This window comes from Thermobia domestica, unplaced genomic scaffold, assembly GCF_964235325.1.
Source record: "Thermobia domestica unplaced genomic scaffold, izTheDome1.hap1.1 HAP1_SCAFFOLD_816, whole genome shotgun sequence".
Classification (NCBI taxonomy): Eukaryota; Metazoa; Arthropoda; class Insecta; order Zygentoma; family Lepismatidae; genus Thermobia; species Thermobia domestica.
This window is the reverse complement of record NW_027656526.1, coordinates 30,209-50,815: the sequence shown is the minus strand read 5'-3', so window position 1 is coordinate 50,815 and position 20,607 is coordinate 30,209. Positions and strand designations below refer to the sequence as shown.

The 20,607-nt window shown below is 34.1% G+C and overlaps 1 protein-coding gene across 1 annotated transcript in view; it reads right to left on the bottom strand.

Moving 5' to 3' along the window:
* Positions 1-25: 25 nt before the first annotated feature.
* The window catches only part of LOC145677367 (adenosine deaminase-like), a 40,633-nt gene continuing 20,051 nt past the window's right edge, over positions 26-20,607 (bottom strand). The window contains exon 5 of the mRNA XM_081747888.1: positions 26-4,188. Coding sequence (XP_081604014.1) covers positions 4,096-4,188 — 93 coding nt within the window. The 3' untranslated portion in view covers positions 26-4,095. The remainder of the gene's footprint in view (positions 4,189-20,607) is intronic.

The following is a 20,607-nucleotide window of genomic DNA, read 5'->3' as shown; positions in this document are numbered from 1 at the left end:
AAACACATTGACATTAAAAAATATGTTTGAAATGCAATTTACATTTATTTGAGTGCAATAAATCCTATATTTTTTAAAAATATTTTACATAGTGATTTACATTGTCATCTGGAACATGAAAGATTCAGCGAAACAGGTTCCTCATTGTATTTATATTATTATGTGACATGCTATTTGCAATAAGGTATTCACGATTTCTGTAATCTATATTGAACATACAAACCTCTCACTACAGAGAATAAAAAAGTATGAAGATGCTTGCTATGTGGTAAAAATTCACAACACTACTATGCACATGACACTAATGATCATAAGTAAGTAAGTATTAAAATATATTTTGATTATACTCTATTTCTTGAGGTATAAAAATATTTTGATTTTTTCATAAATATCATTGTTCTCAGTACAATGTTATTGAGCTGTAATTAACTTAATACAATATTTACGATTACTTTAAAACATTACAGTTGTAACAAAGTGCTATTCGTTTGGCTGGCGCACGTAACTAGTATGTTAATAAATCTTATACTGGAATGTCGTTCATCGTTATGAAATTTGAATAATAAGTGTATATATTCATTACGGCAATATATTTGATCTGCGTTAAAATCCTGAGAAAAAGACTAATTAAAATCAATATTTCCTTTAAATAATAATAATAGTAGTAATGTATGTATTATATAGGACAACTTCAACAGAACATTGAAAAAAAAATCATTAAGTGTATCTTAGTATAGAAATACTGATAGGGACTTACCAAAAAGGTTGCACTGTATTTGTAATAGTCAAATAAGGACTAAATGCTTAGACCAAGAGTCGGCAACCGTTAGCACGCGAACCCTTAAAAAATAGAAATAGAGTACAAATAAGTAAGTCGTCGTTCTCATTCGAAAGACTAGATTCCCTATTCATTTTGGACCTTGAGCTGATACCTTAATCCGGGCTTCAAGTTTTGAGGAATGATCCATTATATTCTTATGTGAAAAATGTTTTACACTCACGACTGAAATTGCACAATATTTCTTAATTCCGAAAGATGTGTGAACCTTAAAGTTGCTTAATACAGTCGTGACATAGAACTGTTCCCCAAGAAGAAATAAACATAAAATCTCATTTAGAGTTCTAGTGTTTTCTAATAAATTATGTATTAAGAAGTTGTTAGAACTTCTTATTTAATCTTTGTATTTGATCTAAAATGAATTTTAAAGTATCTTTTAAAAAATATAAATCTTGTACCCATAAAACATTTAAAGAAAGAATATGTAAACACTAATGTCTCTTCCAACCAGTCAAAAAGTATACTAAAATTTAGAATGAAAATACAGTATTACTTTCGGCATGATATCTGAAAGATTAGTAACAGTCCATTAGACCATTATTTACACATGTCTACAATAATGGATTTACAATGGTACTACAATTTCCTTTTTACACAATACCAGGGTGTGTAAAAATTCTAGAAAACAACAAAATATTATCGCTATACTGACTACGACTCAAACGAGCCGGCGGCAGCAAGTGAGAAGTTGGGATTTTATCCCTTGGACGAACAGATTTGTTGTGCTTACCACATTACACATTTTTTTAAACTTCGGTTCATGACCTGTATGTAACAATATGTGATTAAATAATATGTGATCTAATATTGACTGCAACTGAAAAACAAACCTGGGACAAACCACTTATTTATTTATTTTATTTACTTGCACACACTCACACACACACACACACACACACACACATATATATATATATATATATATATATATATATATATATATATATATATATATATATACAGGGTGGCCAAATCATCCGCTATAACGGAGAAACCAAAAGAGAGAGAAAAGCGAAACTTTGCACGAAACAACTATAAGAAGAACATCTTAGCATGTATTAAACAGAAACACTCAACAAACAATGTTACCAACCCAATATAAAGTTTTTTTTTTTTTTTTTTTTTTTTTTTTTTTTTTTAAACGGCTTTACGTTGGATTATTACATATTTCAAATCAGCATGTCAAACGAAAACTTAAAATATCACATTTATTATTCAGTGTTGCAAGTAAGGATGTTACAGTATCACAAACATCCAAAGTTTGGAAGCTTCTATCACACATAATGCACATCGAAAGTAACTTAGCGTTGGATGTCATGGTATGACTTTGTTTCCAATGAATAGGAACGAAGTTACTAGGGCTTGAAAATTTGAGTTTTTTTGAAAGACTTTATTTCGAAAAAATGCTTAGCTAAGTATCAAATCTTTTATGGTTTGCAATGGACGTACAAATTATTTTACCGTTTACAGCACTTTGATATCTCAAACCGTTCCGGAGATATGATAAACATCGCTAAAGTTGGCAACATTGCTTAAATCATGTAATTGCTAGAACTTGTTGTAATTAGACCTACTAAAAGCTATTGCTATAATGCTGTACAAACAGGAAAACAACAATCATTTCAAATATTTTCCACAAATACGCCATTTTTAGTATATATAAACATGGATGCGCAATATGCAGCCCAAAATTGGTCGGAACACTATTAAAAAAAAAAAAAAAAGGCTATAACGAATATGAAATGTCGGATAAAAGAACAGTAGTTATTTTGTGCCTAGATTTCATTCATGTGTGAATTGATATGAAATCTGTCCTAGTTTTCAGTCCCTGATCAGTTTGTTTGTAGCAGAGCTTACGAATCTAACTACGTAACTAACTTTATAGTGTACGGAGCCCGGAGGTTCAATCCTGCATTCACAAAAGCTCTGCATTGACTTCTGTCCTTAGCAAACTGAATTCAGTTTCTACTTTGTATTCCTATTTCTGAGAGATCCATCTTAATATTATCATCCCATCTGCGCCTAAGTCTCCTAATGATCTCTTTCCGATTGAGTTTCCAGTTAAAATTTTAAAAGCTTTCATACTTGCTTCCATTCTAGCTAGATGACCTGCCCACTTGAGCCTTTTAGACTTAATAACCCTAATAATAGTAGGTAAACAGCATAAATTATGCAGTTCCTCGTTATGAAGTTTTGGACATTCCCCATTCCCGTTCTTCTTGGATCTGAACATTCGCCTCGGGACTTTATTTTCATATACTTCCAGCCAGCGTTCATCCCTCAGAATAAGCGGTCATGTTTCGCAACCATGCAGCACAAAAGGCATAATTATCGTTTCATATATTTTAGGTTTTATATATTTTCTATATTTCGAGGCTAACCCTGTCGCCATCCCTGTTCTACATCCACTTATACATTTAATGGAATCTAGGCCCGAAAGAAGTTTTTTTGATCTTCCTACCACATATTGTTCTCGAGTTATGACCTTTTTCATTTTATGTTCTGACCAACTTTCGGCGGGATCTAGCTCCGAAATGACGCATTCGTGCACCCATATTGGTCTATAATTGTTTTCGTGTGAGAATTCATTTCTCAAAGTTTTTTGGTGCTGTTTCCGAATACACTGTATATGTATATATACCTAGGTATAATCTATATATAATATCCTCCAAGGAACAGTATACACACAAAATACAAACTGAATTTTTTGTTTGTAATTGAAAACTCCTTTTCATCACTGCTGTCATATGACAAATGGATGTGCTCTTAACGTTAACATCCGAATCATATTTTCCCACAAATACCCTGTACCAAAAGTGAGAATTCTTATCTATAATAGGCACAAGAGAGCTCATAAATGCAACTGAATTCATTAAGACAATGTTCTAAGTGAAACTACTCTTTGACTAGCTCAGTCAACTAGTCAAACTCTACATTATATATAAAAAAAAAAAAAGTTTTCTTTTCTTCTCTTTTTTATTATTAGAACACTTCTGATTCAAAGATCACAAACGACATGATATGTCTTTTTAATATACTGACAAATTGAGCAAAGAAATTGCAATATTTCCATTGTACACTTTACCCGTGAAATCCCGTAACTACCATTGCTTATTATTATTATTACTACATTATTTTATCTTCCCTCCTCCCCCCCCCCTTTGAACATACTGGTCTCTATTATTTATAGTAATGAATTGTAAATGCTTTAAGAAAATGAAATGTATACATCACATGCAAGTTTTATATAGAATACTCTAGTCTTCAAACCCGTACGTAGACTTGAGCTGTTTCAGTAACTGACGCTTCTCATCTTCTGGCAAAAAGCAGGATCGAGCTGCATTAAGATTCTGAAATGAAAACGACAAATATGTCATGAATAAATAGGCCTCAAATTACATACACGGGCGGGCGATTTTTTATTTATTTATTTTATTTTATTTTTTTTTACACGTACGGAAATTTAAAAAATTCGGAAGTTACTACAAATGACTGATCAGCAGGTAATATGCTCATCAGGGTCACAAAATCAATGAAAGTTTGATAATTTGAATGAAGCACGAGAACTAAATTTGTTTAATCTGTAATGATTTTGATAAAAGAAGAAATATAAAAAGGTAACTGTAAGAAAGTCTCAATATCTTTCTTAAAGTGAAAAAAAAATCGAAATGGAAGTAAATCGACAGTGATCTAATCCACTCCGAGTAAGATGTCTTACACCACCTTACACCACCTCTTGCTTTTGAGGCGAATTATCTTCCTATTTAGTAGTTGGGATCAATATTCATGTCCTATTATCTATTTCAGTTCACAGTAATGAAAAATGAAATGAAATCTGAGTTTAACGTTCCACGATTATGCTAGGTGGGATAAAGGAGACTGTGATGATGAGAAATGAATGAAATGGAATGAAAAGTGGGAGAACCAAGAGAAAACCCACGCACACAGTGTTTGCCCACCACAAAGTTCACTTGGTGCGAGCTGAGATCGAAGCAGGGACCCCATGCACCAGAGGTGAACACTCTATCACTAAGCCACCGCGGAACCCAGTTCACAGTAATGTCACATTAAAAAAAATCACGGGTATATTCATAGTATCGCATAGGAAACGTTGGTCACAAATAACACTTGTATATGTTATGTTCAAGGTTTTAACAAAAAACTATTCTTTCATAAGTTTCTGTCCATTAAGGTAGAACTTTTAATAATAATAATAATAAGAAGAAGAAGAAAATTAAGATAGTATTATTAATGAAACAATTACCATATTTTTAATTCTTAGCATTCCACGTATCTTTCGTACCAGCTACCTATTTCCTATAATGCAATATTCACCGGTTGAAAATAGTTTTATACTTTACTACTAGATATGTAACTTTACTCTGAAACGACTTTTCGCTAGAAATCTGACTATAGATATGCCAGATTGACTTGATCCCTAGTCTTTCGTTGCAAGCGCTGCTATCGGCTGAAGGTATTCCACTCGCTTTCTCTCGCCTAGCAACAGCTGAACCCTTATTGGCTCAACGCATGGGTGTGTGAGGGTATGAGTGTTAATTCGCATTTTTGCCACGGCTCAAGACATTTTGGCAGCACAATAGATGAAATGCCTGATCTTCGCACAGAAACACTAAAGTTTACGGGAAAAAAAATTTGAAGGGCATATTTGAACCCCTTCCTTCTTCCCCTCTTAGGTTACATATTTCAATCAAAGTTAAAGCATAAAACCCAGCTCAACTTGAGTGCGAACTAAATTCAGAAGTTCATTCGAACAGTTGAGCCATTTTCTCACATTGAACATTTTATCAGTGCGAAAACAGTTTGAAATATCTGGTCACTTATTTTAAACGTGCTTATAAGCCGAGTTTCATCTCGTTAACTTGAAGGGTCCCTAAGACACTTTATTATTGGCAAAGAATTTTAAACCCCTTTACTCTCTTTAGGGTATGGATTTGGATCAAAATGAAACGATAGAAATACAGCCCCAACCATGTATTATGTTCAAAAATCATTTCAAAGAATTTAGCAGTTTTCTCACAGAAAATCAGAAATTTGAAATAATATGTAAATTGTCCCCTCTCCCTCTAGAAAGGAATTTTGCAAAACGCTGGGCCATTTATATTTAATGAGAACCTGATATTCCAAGTTTCACTATCCTCAACTTCAGGGAATCGTAACAAATTCTTGGAAGGAAAAGGAAACTGAACCCCCGTTATCTTCTTCCCCTTTCGATACATATTTCACTCACAGTGAAATCACAAAAAACCCATCTCAATCTAAGTGCTAACTCTATTAAAAATTAATTTCAAACGGTTCAAATCATATTAAGCATTTCATGAATACAAAATTGGAAATTAAGATATAGAAATGTCCTCACTCCCCCCCCCCCCCCACCAGAAACGGAACTTTTGAAACGTTGGAATACCTGTCCAATTATTTTTAAAGAACAGTTTATACGCCGAATTTCATATCACTAACTTGAGAGACTCGTAAAACACACTGTTTTTGGCATTTACATTTTGAACTCTTCTTTCCTTTTAGGATATGCATGTTCATCAAAATAATATGATAAAATTCGGCTTGAGGACAGCGCTATGTTCAAACGGTACATCCGTTTCCTCAGTAAGTGATAACATATTTTATATACAGAGAGGACAAATACAGAAGAAAAAGCGATTTTATATTATAACAATTCCTATATAGATAAGAATACAATGATTTACAAACAGTTTTTTAAAAAAATGCACTAAAGGCCCGAAAATCGAATCCGAGACTGCGGTTTACAGTGCCGATGTGTTAACTATTACCTACCCAGTCCACTCGTGCGTTTTTTTTTTTTTTTTTTTTAATTTATTTTACGGTCCCTAGATCACAGAATTTCCCTTTTTTGTTTTGTTTTGTGTTAAGGGGATGTCTACCCACTTGCAAGTGTTTCAGGATCCCTATAAGATAACACGTAGATATTTCTATGTGAATATTTAACAAGATATTGCACTTACCGTCTCAAAATTTTCCATGATATTTTCCAACAGCAATACCTATATGTTCATGGTTTCTGTTTTTGATTTAATGCCCCAGATCAATTTAGATTAATTATAATGTATACTTTCGTTTACACTTGGCAACGTAGAGGATAGAATTTCTCCAGGAATTGAGAGTTCTCTGCTGAACCTCTAGCCCTAATAATCTTCGCGTCACGTGGTAGTGATTTATGAGCGCTTCTGGCTAAAAACAAATGTTGTCTCTGTTTCTTCCTTTTTTTTTTTTTTTTTTTTTTTTTTTTTTGTCAAAAACTTGTTTTGGGCAGCTTTGTCCTCAGTTTTGTCCACTGCCTCTATCGAGATAGCAGTTATACAATGGAGATCGTTTGCAGATCTCATAGCAGATAATGTAACATTCTTTGAAGAAATTCGAAGACTGACATACGAACCGCGTGACAATTTGGGTAGGGAATCTGGAGCGTTGCAATTTTGTGTTCTGAAGTCCGCCTTATCACACAAGACGAAATGACCATAAACAAGAGACTTGTTAAGGAAGAAGGAAAATGTTCTTAGTAATTGTATCCAATTGTTTCCACATTTTTCACCTTTCCCCCCGAAAGATCCCTTCGAAAAGGGAAAGAGGGGAGGGTGATTTTGTGACCCTTGAGTTTTAGAATAGTCTTGAAACGAACTGCAAAGTGCACTTACTGGAAATTCTACTGTCGTTGTGCTATAATATCTGTGTTGCAAGAAGTGTGACAAATTGAAGGAATCAAAGAGGAAAAGAATTTGGTACTCTCTCCTTCAAAAAAGAAGTCTCGCCAAACTAATTCATATGTGTGGTCGATCTCAGAGTATGGAGTTCAGAGACTGGATAGTTAATATTTACCATTCAGGATTACCTTACAACCAATTAAATTCCATTTTCACCTAGCTTGGGCTGGGTTTGGGCAACTCCCTCTTGTGCAGTCGCCTGGACCCAGATCAGGCTCGTATTTATGGACATGTGTCTATTTCCGGATCACTTCGGAATTGATCCTTCGTTAATAACCATTCAAGTTCATTACTATATTTCCTGAATTATCCAGTAATCCTTTCTCCTCCAATCCTTTATCTTTCTTCATTCTTTCTCTTTTTCTTTTCTTCTCTGCCTCCCTCTGCTACTCTTCTTTCTCACTCTTCTTTTTCCTAACACTAACAAAACTGAAAAACGGTGTCGTGACGGGGAGTAGTCGCTATCAGCACGGTCAATAAGTTGTTTCGATAGTTTTTTTTTCTTCGGGAGTCCGATATGGAATGATTAACTCGAAAATGAACATATACAGAAAGAATAATAATAATAAAATTTATTCATGATTTCAATTATCAGATAGGAGAGTATTGTATTTCTTCCTTACTTCGGGCGACTCCTCCTTCCTCCCACGAATAAAATTACCCGTATACATGACAATAGGAAGGTATTTCGTTGAAAAATATGCTTTTTGTAGGATCATTTTAATTTCAGGCATACTCATTTTCATAATGTAATTAATATAGATGTATGCGCAGTATAAATGTAATGTGTTAGAGATGTAATAAACTATTTCGTTGATAATTGTTTTTGGTAGAATCATTTGAATTTCAAGCATAACGTCATACTAAGGGGTTCCAGAGTCTTGTGGTTAGAACTTTTGACTCCTGTTCGCGTGATTCTAGGTTCGATTCCCTACTAGAATACTCAAATCATTGGCGTTTGCTCATCGTTGTGAGGCAATCTGAGGAGCCACGTGATTAAAAGACGTGACAGTCTATAGAATTAATATAAATGTATACATAGTACAAATGTTGTTTGACAGTAGTAAGGTATTTCGTTGATATGTATATACTATTTCTAGGATGTATACGACTTTTATAATGTAGGCTATAATGTATTCTTATAATCAAGAACGAAATTTTAAAATTCTTCTTCTTCTTCTTCTTATTATTATTAAGTATTCTGCCTTTTGGCCGGTCCTGGGACTGATGAGATTTTTTTCGTTTCTTCTTAATTTTCAGTTTGGACCTTGAAATATTTCTTCCATGTTTCTCGATTTTCAGCTCCTTCTTAATAATAAGTAATTATTAATGCTTAATAATAATTAGGCATAACAATGTTAGAAAACTGAAATATTTTAACAGAGCAGTTGATTCCCACGAATGTCTAATAACAAATTTTACCACCCAAGTGAGATTTATACCACTTGACACTATGGTTCGGAACTCATGACTATCATATTAATGTTACAAGGTTATTTTCTAAAGACAGCTGTTTATTAGTCTAAAATCTAAACTCAGCAATACAGCCCATAGGGGCCTGGACATGCCAGCTGGTAAACATTCACAACCTAGAAGATCGTGATCAGTGCAATGACATCAAACAATCCTTTCGTCTTTCTTGGCCAGAGATCGCTACCACTTTATTCGGATAGTTCTCAATTTCTTTCACGATGTTGACTCAACTTCGGAAGTTGTGAGCTTACACTGGCAATCGAATCCTATTCTACGTACAATGGAGACACAATATAACGAGATTCAGCTAAGGAAAAACTCCTAAATAGTCATTAGTAGGAAAAGAAGCTGAGTACTATTCAGGAATGAATTGTTGATCATCTCTTAGGGGGAGGATATTTTCGAGAAAATGTACGCATGGAAAATAATAATAATAATAATAATAATAATAATAATAATAATAATAATAATAATAATAATAATAATAATAATAATAATAATAATAATAATAATAATAATAACACAGCTACACAAAAAGAATAAAAGTTCTGTGCACCAGACCCCAGGGTATGGATTTGATGTATTTTATAATACAGAATCCAAATTTCGAAACCCCAGGACGATTGACCGTGATATTTTTTTAAATGGGCGATAAACATAAGCAAACGTAAAACAGCACTTACGTTCTTCGCCCATAAAACAAAGATGACACGGTCAAATCGTCCTGGAGTTTCGAAATTTGGATTCTGGGTACCAAAATACATCGAATCAATACCCTGGGGTCCAGTGCACAGAACTTTTATTTATTTTGTGTGGTTGTGTAATAATAACAATACTGTATAAGGAAAAGGAATGAAGACGTACTAAAGGAAGCTAATGAAGGACGACAGATCATGAAGATAATAGGAAAAAAAAAAGAAACAGCATGCTTGGACATCTTATTCGGCACTCCGATTGGATCACCATGTTGATAGGGGAAAAGGCAGAAGAAAAACCAGGAAGTGGAAGATCAAGGATAGAAAAATCTATAAGTTTTACGTCCCACAGTTATGCCTGGTAGATTAAAGGAGCTAGTGATGTTGTGAAAAGAAGGAAATGCTGGAATGCAGAAAGTGGAAGGAAACGGGAGAACCCCGAGAAAACCCCCACACATGGTGTTTGTCCTCCACAAAGTTCACTTGGTGCGAGCTGAGATCGAACTAAGGACGCCATGCATTAGAGGTGAACGCTCTACCACTGATCCACCGCGGTCCGATCAGGGATAGATGCAGTTACGAAGAAGAGACCTTATCAAATTATAAAACAGCTCTCCCAGGGGAGAGAAAAGTTTTAAAATTTCTTTCTTGCGCATCAACCTATGATTGAAGTGAGAAAGATTATTATTATTATTATTATTATTATTATTATTATTATTATTATTATTATTATTATTATTATTATTATTATTATTATTATTATTATTATTATATCGAGAATGTACTTCTGGGTTTCCTCCTTAAAAATACACACACTATTTCCAATTATGGTTATCCTACTTTTTACAAATTTGTCTTTTTTTTTCCTCTGTCTTTCATTCCCATCATGAGATGAGTGGGCCATAGAAGGTGACGCCTTTTCTGTGGCCAGAGTGATCAAATTTGTCTAATTCAATATTGGTTTAACTAGTATTAGTTTTCAAGCTACATATATAAGTTCTTTGACTAACTGAATAGTGCACGCCCCTTCTGGCTCACTCGCCACTATTTAACATTAAATTTCAGATGCCTCGCTATACTTGCATAAGTTTATTATTTCTAAAATAAACATTACGTAAAAGGTTATTCAAATTGATATCAAGTTTTTCTGACATTTGTATATTACGCATATCTTTCTTAATTTGCATTACTCACATTACCCCAGAGAACGAACAAATTTTAGAGTTCTGGTTTGAACTTCTCTTACAATAATAAGCAAATATACGAGGAACAAACTTACCATTATTGACGATGCGGAGGGGAGGAGATTTTCTGGACTAGGAAGGAATGTGTGCGGGTGCAGAGCAGAGGTCTGCACGGGCCGGAATTTTCAGCCCGGGCCCGGCCTGTGAATTTACAATGTGAGGCCCGACCCGAGTCCAAAATATGTCTTAGCATTTAGGCCCTATCCCGGACTGAGCTCTGTGATAATCAAATGAGCCCGAAATAAGCCCGAATTGCAGCAACTTAATTACACAAGGCCGCATAGGTTCTGTTGTTTTTATAATTTTGGGTGTTTTATATGTATTTGAACATGCTGAAACCGAAACTGGCAATAGTTTTCTCATATCACGTAAGAATTTCTCACAATTCACGATTTATATATGTTGATTGCGGTATGCATGTTTAAGCGTAATTCAACTGATTGACGCTAGATGTCACAAGTACGTAGTGAAATTATCCAGGCGGTAATAAAAATGAATATGTTTTAAATGTAAGGAAGTTTAATTCAACTAAATTAACTAAAATTTTGCCTGCATGAATATTTAAAATATTTCTATATCAAACCTTGTTATCTCATTTCAAATAAATTTAATATTTAATTATTGCAAATCTTAAATGTGCTTCAATAGTATGAAATGTTAATATCTTTGGTTAGATCTCTTTCGTAGTTCGTTGAATACTGAGTTGCCATGGCAATTCGTGGTTGTAAGAATAGACCAGATTTATTTTGTTACATCTGTGGTGAATTTGTTCCACACAAACAGATTTTGTAAGAAGGGCATATTTCGCATACTTCCATGGAACTTGGAGATCAAGGTAAATCGTGGACTCTACACAACCTGTGTAGATCATATGTGGAATCGTTTCGGAACTGGAGCACTGGAAAGCGGTCATCTATGCTATTCGCAGTACCAATGGTGTGCAGAGAACCCAAAAACCATAGCGACGATTGCTACTTCTGCTCCTGTGAAATTGTAGGACACAATTCTCGAAACAAGACAAATATAGTGTATCCCAATATTCCCTCTGCAATGAGACCTGTGCTGCAAGGCCTAGACTTACCTGTTCCGATACCTCCATCAAGTCTTGAGTTTGTAAGTGATCCTAGTTCGTACAGTGATTCAGTGGAAAATAGTGAAATAGAAGATGAAGTTTACAACCCCCCTAGCGGATCTCGTGACCCTATACTACTCACTCAACGCCAGCTCAATGATCTAGTTAGAGGCATAAATCTGTCTAAAGAATCTGCTGAACTTCTTGGTTCCAGACAATGAAAATAACTTGCTGGCCTGTGGAACATTTTCCTGATACAGATATCGGGAAAAAGAATTTGTGTAGTATTTCTCAAAAGAAGATTCTGTCGTGTTTTGTTGTGATGTGTCAGGTTTGTTGATCAAGTTAAATTTCCCTTGCCTTTCTAGTGATTGGAGATTATTCATTGACTCGAATAAAACAAGTTTAAGATTTGTTCTGTTATATAATGGAATAAGTTCCTCTCAGTTCCTATAGCTCATTCTGTGTCACTGAAAGAAACATGATAATGTGCAATTTATTCTTAATAAAATTAAATACGACGTACATGGTTGGGTGGTGTGTGGAGATCTAAAGATTTTGAGCATTGTACTTGGGCAACAAGGTGGGTATACAAAATACCATGTTACATCTGCGAGTGGGATAGTAGGGCACGAAATGACCACTGGGGAAGGAAACAGTGGCCAACACGGAAAACACTGAACGGGGGATCAAGAAACATCATTCAACAAAATTTAGTCAGTCCTGAGAAAATTATACTTCCTCCCCTTCACATAAAATTAGGATTGATGAAACAATTTGTTAAGGCACTCGACAAGGAAGGCGAATGTTTCAAGTTCACATGCAACAAATTTCCTTCACTTTCATGTGCCAAAGTGAAAGAAGGTGTCTTCGTTGGCCCAGACATTAGGAAGTTAATGAAGGATAAAAACTTCGAGGCAACAATGACTAATGCTGAAAGGGCTGCTTGGATAGCATTTAAAAACGTGGTGGTGAACTTCCTGGGGAACCACAAAAGTGCTGATTACAGAGAAGTTGTTGAGAATATGTTAGTTAAATTTCAAGAACTGGGTTGCAACATTAATCTCAAGTTGCATTTTTTGTATTCTCATCTTGATTACTTTCCACCAAATTAAGTGAGGAATAAGGCGAACGGTTCCACCAAGGCATGAGGGATATGGAGAAAAGGTATCAGGACTTTGGAGTGTTAGCATGATGGCTCACTAGTGCTGCACATTGCACAGAGAAACTTCAGAAGAATATCACAAGAAAATTAGGAAAGGTTATAAGAGAAAGCGTGCTAAAAAGATGTGAAAAATAAGTAAGTTATATGACTGTGTTGATTTCCATTTTACAACGTATATATTAATGTATATATTTCCATATTATATGTATATATGTAGTAATCTGTATGTGTAGAGAATCTTATAATCTTTTATTTGTCTGTCTGCATTCACATTAAACAAAACATATTCAGTTATTTAGCATAATAAGCTCTTTAGTCTGATAGAAGATAAGGAATAGGGTATAATATAGCAGTATTGAATACGGAAGAAGGCCCAAATTTTGACATTGATTTGTAAGAAAACCTTACGTGACAGGGAAAAGCGAATTCATTATTCGTAATCAGCTAGGAACAAAGAATTAAGTTCACCTATTAATCAAAAAAACAACATGAACTTTTTTTCAATTTGCAGCCCTGTGTTATTAATGCAAAATTGTATTTTTATTTACAGCAATTCGAGGTTTGATTTTGCAGTTGTGTTTTAAAAGTCCTTCAGAAAGAACGGTGCAATTTGTATCGTTTTACACTATATTTACAAAGTTAGGCCCGAAAAAGTCCGAGAAATATGGTTGTATATTTAAAAATTCACAGCCCGAACCCAGGGGCGTCATTTAGGAGGACAGGGAGAGGCATTTGCCCCCCTCTCGAATTTGAGATTTATATAATTTTATCAATAGCATAGTAGTAAATCAGTGAAAAACGCGAAATTTTACATATATCAAGGGGTCTTGGCCCCCCCAAGCCAAATCTGAAATGACGCTACTGCCCGAACCCCTCCCGGGCCCGAAGTGATACATTCTTTGTAGGCCCGAGCACGTGCAGACCTCTAGTGCAGAGGCGTTTCAAGTGGTGGGCGACTGCCCACGGCCTTGCATCTTGAGGGACCTCGCAAAGACCAACGAGCCTAAATCGATTTAGCACTCACTTTTGTCGATGCAACAATAGAAACAAATATGAATTCGGACTTAATTACAGAAAAACAATACGCTTCAAACTAACTTTTCATCTATTCGTATATATTAGATCGCTAGCATACGCGACAGGCGGCGAGTTTATTTTAAAATTGCAATAATGAATGTGTATAAGTCTTTATCGTTGAGATGAATTGTTTTCGATAAATTTTATTACAATTAGCAATTTTTAAAAAAGGGGGCAGGAAGGACTCGTAAACCTTATTTTCCTTCTGTGCAGATGGTATGGTAAAAATCAATACTGGATAATGAAAGTGTAAGTGTAAAGGCTAATATGGAACAGAGAAACAAAAGAGAACTTCTTCAGAAGGGAATTGGGAGGGGAGGGGATGAGAGTACAATGCTGTGACACTTAAAATGCGTCTTGATTTGTATACTTCAACAAACTTTTCTTATTAGATTACGCAATTTCTAGTTTCTTACTCCGATTATTCAAAGTATTCAAATGTTCTCGGAGGGAGTGACCGCCCCTCCTTTTAATCCGTCCGTGGTGTCATTCAGTTTGGCTTTTCGCTACTAATTCAAAGTGCTTTCCGAAACAAGTTGTCTTCTTGTGACAGCAGGGGGTGGAAGAAACAAACAAACCGTGAAAGGAAGAAAGAAGAGGTTTTGGGCTCTTCAAGTCCAGACCATTCTAACCACTGAGAAGTGAGAATCACAATGTGATTTAAGCAAGCAGATGGTCAGCCCTCCCCCCTCTGCAGCATACTTTTTATTCTCTGTTGCCAAACTTACTGAAGAATATATTGCAATTAATCTAACGCATGTAACGTAAATTGGAGACCGTGGTTGGATTTATATGGGTCTTGTGTATTTGTATTAAAAATTTCAAGTTATTACCTCCAATACTTTGTTAGAAATTACCATATTAAATTTTACATGTTATCAAATGGAGAGTTAGAAACCTAAGCGGAGATGGTAGAAGATCCCCTTAAGTGAAACTTTGGCCTTTTAAAAATATCTAACTCTTATTCACCACAATTTTACGGCAGAAGTAAGTATAATCAAACAGAAAGTAAAGTGGTAAGAACATTCTGAGCACGAAACTACACGGAAAATTTATCACATACGAAAATAATAATAATAATAAAACAATCACAACCAAGTTCCTGTGGAACAATGGCCCAACCGAGAAAACTGGTTGTAGGAACCTTGTAACATCTCTAAAACGGCTCAATAATAAACAATATAATCAGGGACGTACGTAGGGGTGGGTCCTGGGGGTCCGGACCCTCTCCGAAATCTTGACTTTCTTGTAAATTTAGTCTAATTTTAGAGGACGATTTTATAAGTTTTAATGTAATTTATCCTCATATTGAATTTAAATCCTACCCAAAGACCCTTGGACCCCTCCCGAATTAAATTCTTGCATACGTGTCTCAATATAATAATACAATAGGCAATGTATTGTAACTAATTTGATCAGCTATATCTGGTCAAATACTACCTCTACAACAAAGCTGCGGCTGCTCACATTCGAAAGAAAGTGAAAATGTTTTTAATTAGCTTTTTTTTTTTTTTTAAATAGTGGATTAGATCATTATTCAAGTGACCCTCCCAAATGTACAGTATTGTTTTAAAAAAATCTTGGCCATCATCTTGCGTTAGGAAGCTATATTCTGGTAACTACACGTAGGAGATTCTAATGATTCAGTTCTACTGGTAAATAAATATCTCAGCTAAAGAAAAATCAACTTTTATTTAATTTCAATTGTAGATAACAATGCAGAGCTTTTGAAAGAGATGTGTGGCCAGGATTTTCTGACAAGGCCTCAAAACAATCGCTTTAGCCAAGAACTTCGAACGGAGACAACTATTCGAACACATATTTGTGTTGTGTACGCTATAAAAAGTGTACAGACGATGAAGAATATAGATATACATAGTGCCGAGTCAAAGTCATATTCATTATCATAAACAAATAAATACATACACAAAAGATAAACTTGAATCAAATATTTATCTACCAAGTTAAATGCATATTTTCATCTTTTAATAAAATATATACTGAGCATCACATTAACAACAATATTATCAATATACTACGTTATTCGGATCATACTCCTAAATGTAAAAAAATCTTTATGCTTATTTCTTAAAAGATGATAATTATTATTTGTAAAAATAAGCAGATATTATAGGAAAAAAATATACTTACAAAGCGAAAAGTAAAAAATTACGAATAACTGCGAACATTGAAAGAATACTTAAATGAATGTAGCTAGGATTGTATTTTGATTGTTTAATTAAGTTTAGCGTCCCTTTTCAGCACTGAGGCTGTACAAGACGTTGACCTACAATTTAAAATAGAATAAGAACCATAGTAATGGATTCAATGCAGGGAGGGTTTGTATATTGATTCTATGAATGATTAAAGCCATCATTAAATTATGATTTTGTATGAAACTGTAAAATAAACAAAGCTTCTGTTAGTAGTACACCATCACAAAATATCAGAAAAAACAAACTGGTAATTATGAGCCGATTAAAAGTGTATTTCGAAATTATGTACTAATTCTAGTAACTACGTAATCGTACAGTTACTTTAAGTGGGTGATATTCATAAGTCCTAATAATATAGGCACTAAACCTAAATTTTAGGACTTGTGCCGTGAAATGATTTTTAGGACTTGTGCTGTTTAGGACTTTTGCCGTTTAGGACTTGTGCCGTTTAGGTCTTGTGCCTTTTTCATTCACTTGTTTTAGTTCTGAAATTCGCCACCATCACACGAAATTGCGACGATGCAGCAACTAGTACGCGATAATGTTACGAACGTAACTAATTCCAACGGTAACAGCTATATTTGTATTACTAAGATTATTATTATCATTATCTGTTCTGCACTTATACACGAATTACATAATATAACCTATTTCATTCTAAGAATTAATTATATAATTGGTTAAGAAATGGAGATACGAGAATCCCAAGACAAATTCCTAAAATAAATAAATAAATAAAAATGTTTAAAAAGCATATTTTACCAGACTTCTGAAACCAACCAAACATTCAGAATTGTGATATATACTGTGTGGAGTGCATTTTATTAAGAGTAGGATAAAAATTCACCCAAGTTTACTTAATTAGGACAAAATCTCACTAGACATTTCGCGAGTGAACATTAAATACCAACATATACATTAAGAACGCAGTAAATTTAAAATTGAACAAAGAACATTTATTATGCAATACAGTTACTATATTTCACAGTGTGCTTTTGATAGAGTTGATATGTATAAGAAAAAAAAATCAACAAATAACGCTAAATACAATACGTTTGCAAAAACCACTACATAGTCATTTAGGGGTGTAGCCTGCAAATTTTTCTAGGGGAGCAGGCTTTATATATATTAAAAGCAAACAAACACTTTATTTCCAGATTACAAAAGCTTCAATAACTCCCGTTCTGCCTAATCTTTGGAGGTGGGGAATTCTGTACAGGGAGGGATTTCTTCTAGGAAATGTTTTGTTCTAAATTGTAAGAGATTCTGTAAGAAGAATAACTATTTCTTCAGGTTTCATCATAAATTTTAAATATTATTCTACTTGTTCTTCTCGGAAAAATGAGTAGATACAGTTTTGTTATTAGCAGTATTATTCATATCTATTTTAGTAAAAATGAATGTGATTTTCTTTAAATACCTGCAGAGAAATGGAAAATTCAATTAACTCAGTTGCAAGAAAGTCGTTTGACAGTTCTTCTCGGAAAAATGAGTAGATACAGTTTTGTTATTAGCAGTGTTATTCATATCTATTTTAGTAAAAATGAATGTGATTTTCTTTAAATACCTGCAGAGAAATGGAAAATTCATTAACTCAGTTGCAATAAAGTCGTTTGACATTGTAACTGAAACAAACATAAAACAAACTTAATTCGGTCTAATATAAAACCATTTCAAAACAAAATTTTTCTCAGTTTTCCAGTAATTCATATCCAATATGCTAAGGTTAGCAGTAAATAAAAGGTATCATATTTCACATCCCCAAGACATGTTTGGCCATACAACAAACAAATAATCCAAGAGAGTGCATAAGACGGCCTTTATCCCCGATCATCTGACCTTTTGATTCGGTTGGAACTCTATAAAAAACATACAAGTATTTGAATGTGTGATATTGATATTTTGCATTGGTGCTATTTACAAGCTTGTACATTAACAATAAAGATATGAGAATAGAAATATGTTATCGCACATAGTATAGAATTATGTATAGAAGACAAATCAACTGATAAGGTGATGCTGAAAAATGAGTTGTGATGTACAAGACTAACTGTAAGACTTTTACTTAAGGTCCTCCTTATGCATTCTCTTGCATTGTTTACTTGTGACCAAACATCTCTTGAGGATGCGAACTGTGACACATTTTACGTACTGAGAGCCTTAGCATGTTGGGAATGAACTTCTGGAAAATTGAATAAAATTTTGATGTGAAATGACTTGATATTAGGCTGAATTAGGTTTGTTATATGTTCGCTTCGGTCACAATGACAGACGGCTTTCCTGCAACTGAATCAATCGATTTTCCATTTCCCTGCAGGTGTTAAAAAAATTACATTCATTTTTATTAAAGTAGATGTGAATAACACTGCTAATGACAGAACTGTATCCTAGTCATTTTTCCGAAAAGAACAAGTAGAATAACATCTAAAATTTATGATGAAACTTGAAGATATGGTTATTCTTCTTACAGACTTTGTTAGAATTACTAAACAGATTATTACGAATGCAGGACAAAATCTAAGAGGACAAAACCTTGAAAATTCTGACAAAATGAACTAAAATCAAGGGACAGAATCATAGGCGCAGAATCATGGAAGCTTCTCAGTTGCAGCAAGTGACTTGCCAATAATGGCAGAATACCTATGATGATGATGATGATGGCATGCACCTAAAATGTTATCTGTGTTTTTCACTTTATTGAAGTAACCTTTTTAAAATACTGAAAACTCAATAAAACACGAAAGACTATTCTACAGTAGTAAGTATAGACTATATTTCACATTTTGATCTTTGCTAAAAAATACCTTGATCAGTATTTCAGAATTCAAATAAATAAATATTTATACAACGCTCAAAATAAGGCTCCTATATGCTACGTCATGAAGATGAACATTTAAAAATAATTAAATAATATCACAGTTAATTTTCACAATTAAAATGAATGGTTTAACAATAACATGCTGAACGTATTTGAAATGTATTAAATGTATAATAAATAGGAATACCCAGAACTTTCCATGTAGGTGAGTGTGAAAGTAATTAAAGCCAATCTACCCTTTAATTATATCATTTTTAGGAATAAGTTTTATTGTGTTTTCCGTATTTTAAAGGAAAGAAAATGTGACAATTGAAGGAAAAAATAATCACATAGGGCGAGCACTGATAAATCAAGCTGCCCATAGGATTTTGTCCGCCTTGTCAGAATTTTTCTTGGATCTTTTATCGCTTGAGTTTTGTCCCCACTCTCGTTACTACATCCATTATATGCACCTACATGACTTCCGATGTGCATAAAAACACGCTAGGAGTCAAGCATTTTGGTGCTATATTTCCCTTTAATAAATCCTTCCAGCATAAAATTCCCTGTCTCCAAAGATTAGGCAGAACACTAATTCCCGTTCTGCCTAAAGATAAGATCATTTAAAATATTTTCTACAAAGTGCTGAACTGCCTTTAGGCAGAACGGGAATTAATCATGAACTCCAAACTAAAATTTCTAACATGGAGACGTGTTTATAAAAAGAACTGTCCTTTTTTTCTACATTAATAAATTCCAGAACACTTGAAATTTTAATTTCTTTTTAAAGATGTGCTAAATATATACGGAACTCGTAAATTTGAGGAAAAAACTTGCATAATAAACTCTCAATGGGAATCGAACTTGAGACCCTGTGTGCAAGTCACACGCGGTAGCAACTGCACAAGCAGGGAGTACTGTTTCAAGTAAAAGCTTCACCCTCTTCCTACAGAACTCCTTTGTAATTCACTTACATATAATACCAACATGTAACACTTCCCAATGGTAACATTCTGATTTTGATAAAATCTGGCAGGTAGATACTACACATAAAATAAACGAATCCGTGAGTTTTACTTTCTGCGGAAAAACTGTTTTAGAGAGCAAAAGTTCCCACTCAAAATTTTGAAAGTTGACGCCCGAAAGGAAAGAAGAAGTGGATCGAAGTGAATGAAATTGTGCACAGATATTGTAGACGTAAAATGAAAGAATACGTGTGTATTTTTCTTTTCTTTTCTTTTTCTTTTTTTTTAAAGTACGGTGGGGCCCGGATCC